Source organism: Pongo pygmaeus, chromosome 5, assembly GCF_028885625.2.
Source record: "Pongo pygmaeus isolate AG05252 chromosome 5, NHGRI_mPonPyg2-v2.0_pri, whole genome shotgun sequence".
Taxonomy (NCBI): domain Eukaryota; kingdom Metazoa; phylum Chordata; class Mammalia; order Primates; family Hominidae; genus Pongo; species Pongo pygmaeus.
Genome location: NC_072378.2, coordinates 160320078 through 160332137, shown reverse-complemented (window position 1 = coordinate 160332137; position 12060 = coordinate 160320078). Strand labels below are relative to the sequence as shown.

Here is a 12060-nt window from a genome sequence, read left to right as displayed (position 1 = left end):
GCCGCGGGCGGGACCTGAGGTAGCCCCGCCCCTCGCCCACCACCTCCCCGCGCATTCCACTGTGCGCAGGCGCAAGGCCGGAGCGGGGGTGGGTGGGGGCGCGCGGGGCGCGGGCCGCAGGGCGGAAGTGAGGCCGGGGTCTGGGGTTGCGGGCAGAACCGCGGACCTTGGACGCGTTTACAGAGCGCCTGAAGACCCCAGTGTTTCTGGACACCCCAGTGTTGGAGTTCCCCGAGTTGACGTTTTGGGCTTTTTTTTTTTTTTAATCTTAGGGTTTTTCGAAACAGTAAAGACTGGGGGGGTGACAAAGACTAATCTCTCGTTCAGCTCAGGACTGGAATCCCACGGGCGAGAATCTCGAGTGCGAGCCCGGCCCGCCGCGGGTCTCAGCACAGCTCTGATGGGTCCTTTTGCTCTCGGCGGCTTCGGGAGGTCCTATGCGTTTCGCCTGGCGCCAGTCACTCGCTCGCGTGAGGGGCTTGCTGGGAGCGTCTCGGTGCGAGCCCCCTGCCTTCTAAGATCAACTCTGGCGGTGAACGGGTGAGGACGCCGGCAGCGTCTTAGCGTCCCACGGTGAAAAGTTCCTTTGGTTGACGTTTGGACAGTGAAAGGAGCATGTAACAAGTGGGGTCAGTTTTGTTTAAAACGCTTTCTGACTTCCCAGCCTCTTACTGGGCAAAGTTCATAATTTTTCTGAGCTTTCTAGGGTTTCCAGGCAAGCTTGTGAGGGGCCACCATCACAGCAACTTGTTGGGAACACCTGGATAGTGGAACAAGAAAGCTTTGTCACAAAGTCATGAAGGGGAAAACTGTTGACGGACCTGGAGAATCTTCCTGAAGAACTTTAAAGTAGATTGAAAGAATCATTAAATCCTGGAAACCTACATTAAGACTTTGCAGAGATATGCGGATGGGTCAGATAAATCAGAGAAGATAGAGTGTAGGCCCCAGAGGTGGGGCAATAAATAAGGAAAAAAATTACCTAACAGTGCAATTTCAGGAGAAATCTTTAGGGTCTGGAATAGTGGTGAAATCAGCTGTCTCCCCTGCTAAGAACTCAGCAGCACACTTAAGTCTCTTCTTTTCAGTTGTCTTGAATGTGTTTTCTGTCCCCTAACATATCTGAGTCCAAGGAATTCAAGGAATGCCTCCCATGGCTTTTGCTGTATTCTATCCCATTTTCCCCTTACCCCCTGGCCACTTGTGAGTCTTTGTGGGCTTACTCTCACATCCCCTTAACATGTTCCCCAAGGCTCCTACTTTGCACCAGCTCCCTGGGTAATACCAGTCATTCCTATGGCATCAATCATCACCTGTATACTGACAAGTCTGAAATCCTTACATCTAACCTCGTCTCCTAAGCTGACTGACCCTCTTCATTTAAATTCTAACAAGCACATCAGGTCGGCCACTTTGGCTCACACCTGTAATCCCAGCACTTGCGGAGGCCGAGGAGGGCGGATCATTTGAGGTCAGCAGTTTGAGACCAGCCTGGCCAGCATGGTGATATCCCGTTTCTACCATAAAATACAAAAATGAGCCGGGCGTGGTGGCGTGCGCCTGTAATCCCAGCTACTGGGGAAGCTGACATGGGAGAATCGCTTGAACCTAGGAGGCAGAGGTTTCAGTGAGCCGAGATCACACCACTGCACTCCAGCCTGAGCAACAGAAACTGTCTCAAATAAATAAAATTTCCTATAAGCACATCAAATTTGACATATTGAAACCAAACTCTTCCAGCCTGTTTTTTCTGTAATCTCAGTGAGCAGTGTAACTATCTTCTGTTAACCAAACCAGAAATTTACCTCTGAAACTCCCCTTAAACATCATTTCTTCCAGAAAAACTTTGCAGTCTCCTGCATTTGGTGCAGCATCTTACCCCTAACTTCCTCTTTCAACTTACCATATAATTCCTAGTTTATCTGTCTCCTCTACTGACTACATAAGCTTTGCAAGATGATCCTGTTACAATGCTTTATGCACAGCTCCTAGCACATTATAGGCAGTTATGAATGAACACCAATACATTCTTTATGGCCAGTGCCTAGCACATTTGAATGAGTATGAATATATTCTTCTGGAGACAAGGAATATATTGTTTCCTGCCTGAAGGCTCTATCTAGAGTAAGTTTAGGAGCAAATCTTGAGAAGGTAATTGCATGCTTCTGTTGAGTGGCCAAACAGCATCTGTTCCCTGAGGAGTCCTCATTATAGCTACTCATATGATTACCTACTCATATGGGATAGACGGGGACTAAGAATAATGAATGAAGGAAAGAAGAGGAATTTTTTTTTTTTTTTTTTGAGACGGAGTCTCGCTCTGTCACCCAGGCTGGAGTGCAGTGGTGCGATCTCGGCTCACCACAACCTCCACCTCCCGGGTTCAAGCGATTCTTCTGCCTCAGACTCCCGAGTAGCTGGGATTACAGGCCCATGCCACCATGCACAGCTAATTTTTATATTTTTAGTAAAGATGGGGTTTCACCATGTTAGTCAGGCTGGTCTCCAACTCCTGACCTTGTGATCCGCCCACCTCGGCCTCCCAAAGTGCTGGGATTACAGGCGTGAGCCACCGCCCCTGGCCAACTGGAAGATAATTTTTAAAATTACGTCTTGGCCGGGCGCGGTGGCTCATGCCTGTAATCCCAGCACTTTGGGAGGCTGAGGCGGGCAGATCACCTGAGGTCGGGAGTTCAAGACCTGCCTGACCAACATGGAGAAACTCTGTCTCTACTAAAAATACAAAATTAGCTGGGCGTGGTGCCACATGCCTGTAAATCCCAGCTACTAGGGAGGCTAAGGCAGGAGAATTGCTTGAACCTGGGAGGCAGAGGTTGTGGTGGGCCGAGACTGTGCCATTGCACTCCAGCCTGGGCAACAAGAGCGAAACTCTGTCTCAAAATGAATAAATTAAATAAATAAATAAATAAATAAATGAAATAAAATTACATCTAGAGCTCAAATCATAAACTACCTGGACTGGTGAGCAGGGTGAGTGGGCAGGAAGCCACAAAAATCTCCAAGTGCTTACTCATGAGGAGCCACCATTACAGCAGTGCTATGGAGCCAGTTTATCCTGAAGGGGCCTTCTCAGCATCTTCCCCCGCTGTAAGATGCAATCATTCTTGGTTAAGTTTCATAAAGAGTTGCAGGAGTCCAAGCCAGGTCTTTGCTACAGGCTGGATTCACCAACCTACCATGTAGCAAATTCCTCCTTGGTCTCCGTGAGGGGAACAGTGAATCACCAAAGTGGATTTGTCATAGGATGGAGGTCAGCAGTGTGCTCCTTACCACTAGGGGCTAGCTCAACACTGCCTCAGTACAGCCACCCCATGATGGGTCCAGATCAGTTAATGACATTACCTGGGACTATGAAAGTGTTCACTATAACCACAGGGATAGGTGAACTCCCAAGACAGTGACATAGAGCAGCAGGCAATGATTTGAGTACAGGGCATAACTACTCATGGAAGAGGGAACATCTGAGAAAGAAAGTTGTCAGAAGGAATGGCTTTACATTGTTTTGCAAAAGTGTCTCAAAAACTGGAGTAGTCCGTTGTATCCAATACAGCTGAGGAGCCAAGGAAACTGACATCTATTGCGCTCTCTGTATGAGGACTCCTACCAGGAACCAAACTGGGGCACCAATCAGGGGGCACTGTGATCTTTAGACTTCCCAGCCTCCAAAAACAGTGAGGAATGAGCGTGTAAAACCACCCAGTCTGTGGGTTTTTTGTTTCACAGCAGCCCGAGCTAAGATAGTAGTGAGTGCTCTTACAGGGGAGAAAAACAAAACAAAATATTGAGCCTCGAGGATACATTTGCCCAAATCAGTTAAGTGTAATACCAGGATTCAAACCAATTAGATGCAGAAGCCACTCTATCACCTCTCTTATCATAGTCATACCAGAAAATAAAGCATCCAATTCCAGAAATGAGAAATACTGATTCTATGTACCACAGAATAAGTGCTCTGAGTTATTCATCAAGGCAGACTCAACAGAAACATGAAAATGTCACATTAACAGGTCAATATTAAATTCAGCCATAAAATGCTATCACTGGTTGAAAAATTAATTTCCTATGACAAACTCTTGATTACATTACACCAACAGGACAGAGAAATTACATTTTTGTTTAAATTGGTCAAGCTGAAGGATGTACATAACAAAAGGCAAACACAGTATCTGATATATCAAATACCAAAATGTTTAATCACATGCAAATTAAAAATCATATAGGATTTTTTACTCACTTGAGCAGACTGTAGAAAAAGTTAATCAAGGCTGGGCGCAGTGGTTCACGCCTGTAATCCCAGCACTTTGGGAGGCCAAGGTGGGTGGATCACAAGGTCAGGAGTTTGAGACCAGCCTGGCCAACACAGTGAAACCCCGTCTCTTCTAAAAATACAAAAATAAGCCGGGCGTGGTGGCGCACGCCTGTAATCCCAGCTACTCAGGAGTCTGAGGCAGAATTGCTTCAATCCAGGAGGTGGAGGTTGCAGTGAGCCAAGATGGTGCCACTGCACTCCAGCCTGGGTGGCAGAGCAAGACTCTCGCAAAAAGAAAAAGAAAAAAAAGAAAAGGTTAATCAAGAGACAGTGCAGTATTTAATATACTTCCGAAGACTGGATATACCTGTATCAGCTAAACAAGCAAAAGCAGCAGTTACTTTCAAATAAGTTGTACCTCAGTTTTCGTGTATTATAACTCCACTCCCAAGGTTCCTTGATTGTATTACAAGTTATGTCTAAAACAACTTTGCTTTTAGCAGAAATGGAATTTCATTTCAACCATATATGAAAGCTACACATTTGAAGGCCATTCAATATCATAGACTTTTATACTTAATTACCTCTGAGAAAATGGAGCAAACTTTGACATTCTTCCATCTTAAAAACATTTTCTCCTACCTATATTCTAACACCCCTTACTCGTGTAATATTACCAGATATGTTGTCAGTAAAAATCAGTAGTACTGGCCAGCGTTTTAAAACAAACATCACTGACTACAAAGATACTCTACTTGAAATCAGGTCACAAAAAACAAACCCTGCTTTTCAATTAAAACTCAAAAAGGGCCAGGAGCTGTAGCTCACTCCTGCAATCCCAACACGTTGGGAAGCCAAGGCAGAAGGATCCCTTGGGGCCAGGAGTTTGAGGCCAGCCTGTGCAACATAGCAAGGCCTTGTCTCTACTAAAATTAAAATAAATGTAGCTGGGTGTGGTAGTATATGCCTATAGTCTCAGGTACTCGGAAGCCTGAAGTGGGAAGATCACTTGAGTCTAGGACTTTGAGGCTGCAGTGAGCCATTACTGCACCACTGCACTTGAGTCTAGGTGACAAAGCGAGACCCTGTCTCAATTTAAAAAAAAAGAAAAGCCTAAGAAATAGATGACTATTTTCTTTATACTTTTCTGTATTTTAAAATATTTTGTAACAATTATAAGTCAAGAAAAAATTTTAAGTGTAGCCCTAAACTCCAGCTCCATTTTGCAAAATAAGGCATAAATTAAAAATTGTGTGCAAAATCGTAATCGATGCTTGGTCTTAAATTTGACTGTTGTGGTACTTGAAGGATAATGAGTAGAAATTCAGTGACTCAATGAAAATGACAAATGCTAAACGTACACCCAAAACAAAACAAAAAAGCTAATTAAGGAGTTACAATAAAAATCTTTATTTAGGTTTGGTCAGTACAGGTAAGATATACTGGAGTCACAGAGCAATATGCATTAACAGGATACAACAGTTCATAAAAACTGAGTAACTATGCACACAAATTTCTTAAACAGTCACCTAAAGAGAAAATGCACAGATGTATGGTGGAAAAAACTGTATCTAACACTGAAACTACTACAGGACTCCATCAATGAGTCCAACTTTTAGTGATAAAAAACTACTGTACTGGGCAAACTTGGCAGTCATAAACCCACATCTACTCTAACAAGTCTGAATGGTGCATAAGTACAGTAACAGCATGAGTACGAATGCCCTTACACAGCACAGATTCTAAACAGACATAGATTTATATAGACGTCATTGTGTTATATTTTAAGGAAAAATTTCCATTTACAATTTCACATTAACTCATATAAAAATAACTTGACCCTACACAAAATGTCCTTTTAGCAACATTCAAAGTAATTAACTGTTACAATTTCCAAAGTGGCAGAGGTATTGAAGCAAAAAAAAGAAAAAAAAAGAAAAAAAAAAGAGAAAAAAACAACAAAAAAAACAAAATGTACACCCACAAAAAGGCAAATTGTGACAAAAGTATGCATTAATTTTCTGGACAGTATCCTCTCCCAAATTAAATGACACTGTATAAAAATTTGCTGAAAAAATATTACAAAACTGAACCCTGTACATTTACACTTGAGTCCAAGCCATTCTGAACGTGGCGGGAACCCACAGTTCGGTTACCTTTCCCACTCACTGCTTTCTCCTCTTGAGGGTCATGATTGGAGTCTGTGTCATTTGATTGGTGTGTGAGAGAGTTTTCACTGCCCGTGGGAGAGTCTACACTTTCATACCCCGCACTGAGTTGATTTACGTAACCACTACCTCCTCTGCCAGTTCTCTCCTCTGAGCTGTTGGAGGACTTATTACCATTCCCTGGAGAAGAAGGAAAGTCATCTTCGGTTGTGTTGCCCTCCCTGTGAAATCCAGACCCAGACGTCCTCTGGCGGGAGGAGCTACCATTACTTGGTCCGTTTGTCAGACGACTGCAGTCTTTACTTGTGGCCTCTGACTGTTCTACAGGTTCAGAAGCTGTAGTCCTGCTGGTACTTGGGGCAGAGGCCTGAGACTGCTGCTGCTGGTACTGAGCCAACTGCTGGCGTGTCTCCTTCAGCTGCTGCTGCAGAACTAGAATGGTACTCTGCATACCCTCTACTTCTTCATCAAGCTGGATGATGAAGTCATTCAGTTCTGTGCAAAGGAGAGTCAGACCAACTTTAATATCGTTTATAACACTGAAAAATGTTTCTTTAGTGCCTGCCACAAAGAAGGGAGTCAATAAATGCTTAAGTAAACAGATACAATTCTAAAATCACACTACATTTAAAAATTTTGCTTGGAATCTTAAAATATGACTGAGTTTGCTTTGGGGGAAGTCAGATACTTAAAATAATATACAGTTGGCCCTCCACATGCAACAATGAATTCAACCAACTGTAGAAGGAAAATATTAGAAGAAGAAAGAACTAGGTCCATACTGAACATGTACAGGTTTTTTTTCCTTGTCATTATCCCCCAAACAATACAGTAAAATAACTATTTTCATAGCATTTATATTGTATTAGGTACTCTTAAGTAATCTAGAGATGGCTCAAAGGGGAAGATGTACATAGGTTTATATGTAAATATGACATCATTTTATATGAGGGGCTTACTGTGGGAGGTCCTGACACCAATCCACCATGGATACCGAGGGTGACTGTATTAAGCAACCAAGTTAAAATTGTTTTGATCCATCTTGCCATATGCCTGATTACAGCCCCAAAGTTTGACTCACGTTTACCTATGGCCCCACTATGGCCAATCCCCTTATTCCTGACCCCAGTGCCTTAGTTCCATAGCAGGTCTGATCCTTAAGGACAGTGTGGTCCTCTATAGCACTCCAAAGAGGCCCATGTTCTCAACCAAGGACTGTTACATGTATAAGGACAAAAGTCACAGGAAATAATTCCTGAAGATTTTGAAAAGGTAGGTAGTTCAGAAGAAATTGCTTGGCTACTGATGATCTTTGCAATTAACCAGAGACACTAATTTTCAATTTAAAATTTCAAAGAATTTGGATATTTTCCTTATTAATAATGCACCTTACAAAGAAGACAAACAGATGCAGCTACACTTGCACTAAAAAGGATGGAGGCTGACAAGTTTTGTTTATCTCAGCAAATTTAAAGATTAAATCTCTTATTCACTAATAAAACCTTCACAGATACAATCAACTATATTACTTTCAGATCGCTGAAAACTGCCAATGTTTCTAAGATTTACACTTAACGAGAAATGCTTAAAGATATTCTCCCTTTCAAACAATGAATACAAATTTGTCCATCTTGTTAAGTAATACAACACCCTTTTATCTTTTACCAAATCCTACCCCCAACTAAAAACAAAAACGTAAGAAATTTTGAACAATAAAGAATTAGGAGGGTGGGGATAAACAAACTAAAATTATATGGCTTTGTCTGCGGACTCAACTAAAAATGCTTCATTCACAATAATACACAATCATAGGGCAGAGGGTAACAATGTACAGAATCTAACCTATAATATTCATGACTGGCAGTTTTAAAAAGCCAATGCAAAGTTAAGAGAACTTCTCAAAAAAAAAAAAAAACCAAAAACAAACAAACAAACAAAGCCCTTACCATCCTGACTGCTTTTAAGCTCCTCACTATATTTCTTCTGTAAAGCCAACTCTGCTTCAAGTTGTGCAATACGTCCCTGGGACAGCTGCCTTCCAAGCTCTTGATTCTCCTGGATAAGCATTCGACACTTCGCCATTAACTTTTTCCCTGTTTGGCTGCAAAGGAAAGAGCCATCCATCACAAAATGAAGACAAAACTCTCTGTCTTTGCTTACGATTATTACAGTGATAGATGTAACACATACAAACATAACTATATCACAGCAGATGCTTCCCCATAATTACCATCTTCTTTTCTGGGACACATCCATCTTCTGCATTTCAGTATTTTGCCAACACAGCAGCAAAAATAAACCCTAAACAAAAAGTGCCCAAACAGCTACACCTTGTTTCTATTACATCAATAATCAATTCTGAAATCCATCTATTTTCATCTCAAATTATCATTTGAAATGGAAACAGAGCCAGTTAATTAACATACACCTTGGCTATACCAATATTATTACACTAAGGAATCTAGCGCTTTATCAGAAAAGTTCTTGAAAAGGTACATGCAACATCAATCACAAATACTTCTCTATGAAAATGAGTACCTACAAATAAAAATGAATGAGAGTATTTATTCTTGCTAGAAAAACATTTAATAAGGATTTTCCTTAACAGGAAGTCCTCCAGCATGGGCAACATAGTGAGACCCCAACTCTACAAAAACTTTTTTAAAAAGTAGCCAGGCACACATGCTTGTAGTGCCAGCCTCTGGAAAGGCTGAGGTGAGAGGACTGTTTAAGCCCAAGTGGCTGACTCTGTGACCATGCCACTGCATTCCAGCTTCGGAAACAGGGACCCTGTCTCAAAAAAGAGGAGGAGAGAGGGAAGTTTTCTGGTACACCCATCTTCCATAACTCTCAAGAATATTATCTATTATATTAATTGAGGCACATTCAGCAGTTAAGGTTTTTCTTTTTTTTTTTTTTAAAGACTTAAGACTTTAACAGAAAAGATCATCCTTTTGACACAAAAATAAGACCAGTGGTTATGTATCACAATTCAAACACGCAGATATCTGCCAATCTAGGAGTGTCACACTTTCCACAAATTAGTTTCCAAATGCTAGTGCAACATACTATAAAACTTATGTGCACATACATAGCAATTGCAAATATGTAATGAAAAGCTCAAATGTTTCCCAATAAAATTTTACTAGTTTTCTTTAGCCTCAGCAATAAAAGGAGAAATTATTTGCTTGTTCTTGTAATTATTTATGAAGACAAAAAAGAAAAAAAAAAGAAATGATCACTTTTAAAGGGATCTAAGTAAATAATTGTGATATTTACCTTTGAGACTTGGATAAAGACAGTGTGACATTCTTGTCCTTGGGATAAGTCCAGGATGACCTTATTGGTTAAAACATTTTTTAAATTCTAGTCTTTCCTTCTTCTAGTGAGGCTTTCACTTGCCTGATACACTACTACAGGATGCCTTATAACTTTAAAAATGAGAGCATTTTGTAAATATTTTATCGGTCTTTGAAGTGTTGCATGGTTCTTTCACCTACAGCATTTTTTTTTTTTTTTGAGATGGGGGTCTCACTGTGTTGCCCAGGCTGGAGTGCAGTGGCGTGATCTCAGCTCACTGGAGCCTTGACGTCCCCAGGCTCAGGTGATCCTCCCACCTCAGCCTCCGGAGTAGCTGGGACTATAGGTGTGCACGAGCACCCCCAGCTAATTTTGGATTTTTAGTAGAGATGGGGTTTCGCCTTGTTGCCCAGGCTGGTCTCAAACTCCTAAGCTCAAGTGATCTGCGTACCTCAGCCTTCCAAAGTGTTGGGATTACAGGCATGAGCTACCGTGCCTGGCTGCATGTTTTCTAACCTAATGTAATTCAAGGAAATGTTTGTAATTAAGCTTTCTTCCAGAAAATAGGTGAAGAGTTCAACCTGGGTTACTACTGCTCAGAGGAGCCCTAAGGTGAAAGCCACCAGTGAGCATATGGTAAAGGCTTTATTCTTTGATATGATAACTTTATTAGCTGGTGTTCTTGTTCACTGCTACTGTAGCTCCAGATTTCCACCATTTCCCACCAGCACTCTCAGACGTTAGCCTCCACTGAACATCCACTTAGAAATTAAACAGTGGGAAAATGAGAGATATGAAAGATTGTCAATAACAATGGAATTCCTTCCACTTTACTGCCTATGCTCTCAAAACTGTCTTCTTGCAAAGTATATATATTTCATTGGTGTTTACAACTAACCTTCTTACTCTTATGAATTTTAAAGAGTAGAAAAAGACAACTTGTAAGATACATTAATTTGTGACCTGACTTAACCCTATATAAAAATGTCACAAATTCTAATGCAAAAAAGGTTTCGTTTAAAAAGTCATACCTTTTAATAAATGTCTAAGATAGCCATATCACGTTTAAAACTAGTGATTAGTAAAATAAATTTTAACAAAACCACAGTTTTGAAAAAAATAATTTAATTACAAGTAATTGTTTTTGAAATAATTTTTTTAAATTACAAACAAAAAAATCAACCCATTCCTAAAATCGATTAACCCACAAACATAATAGAAAGCACTTTGAAAGATATACCTCTAAACACTCTAAAATGTGTGCATTCTCACATGAATGAAATATTTTAACTGAACTGGACAGGTTACTTCTGGAAATCTTTCTTCCTCAAAATTAAAACAGAAAAACAGTAAAGCGAAGACACACATGCACGTGCGTGCGCACGCAACCCAAAGCAAAACCCATTCCACTACTGGAAATATTCCAGACAGGGAATTGCCTGAGCCATTATTTGTTTCAAATTAGTGATGTATTTATAGTACCTGATATACTCTGGCTTACAGCCAATTTTATTTAAAAAAAAATCCATTTATAAGTGATTCAAATAAATTATGATTCCTTAATATAACGGAAATATACTATGTAACCATTAAAAATGTAGTTGTCTAGATACACTAAAAAATGGAAAAATGCCAAAGAGACCAAGTAAAAAAAAACAAGGTGCAACTCATCTGTGTTTATGGTATGATCACATTTGTTTAAAACAATATACATAAAATGACTGTATATGCACAGAAATTATCTTGATGATACCCAAGAAAAAGTAATCGCAGTTACTGCTCTTGGAGAACAGAATGAGGATGTCAAGGTCACATCCAGGAGTGACACTCACTTTTCATCTCCCCCTTTCTCTACAGTATTTCAATTTTATACACAAGCATGTATTATCTTATTAAAAGAGAAAACTTTAACAATGACAAGAAAAAAACCATAGAATTCATGACTGTTATCTAAGTGGCAAAGAAAGATGCTTGCTGAATTTGAGTACATGTTAATAATACATTTTATGGATTACTTTTCTACTAAAATCTACTAAAAAGATACTTAGGCCATTTCTGTGAACTTAAATGGCATAAAATATTTACAAAAGCCTTAATGCAAGCACATAAGCTAATTTCAAACAGATCTGGTTACTTACCCTCCAACCCTCACAAATAGTGAGAATTTTAGAAGCAGATTTCTTGCTGAAGTCACACAAACCACTTCTTCAACCCACCCTCTGCCCCACAATCAGTTCCCTAAAGCACAAACATATGATACTTACAATTGATTTGAATGATTAAGAGAGAACTTAAGTCACCCTTGTTAAAACTGCACTTAAA

At 40.4% G+C, this 12060-nt stretch overlaps 1 protein-coding gene across 4 annotated transcripts in view; it reads right to left on the bottom strand.

Annotated features, from left to right (window-relative positions):
- Positions 1–5656: 5656 nt before the first annotated feature.
- Positions 5657–12060, bottom strand: part of WTAP (WT1 associated protein) — a 29418-nt gene continuing 23014 nt past the window's right edge. For all 4 annotated transcript variants that reach the window (XM_054492271.2, XM_054492272.2, XM_063666799.1 and 1 more), the window contains 2 exons: positions 8385–8539; positions 5657–6933 (listed from right to left, as the gene is read on the bottom strand). In XM_054492271.2, the coding sequence (XP_054348246.1) occupies positions 6350–6933; positions 8385–8539 (739 nt within the window). In that variant the 3' untranslated portion in view covers positions 5657–6349. The remainder of the gene's footprint in view (positions 6934–8384; positions 8540–12060) is intronic.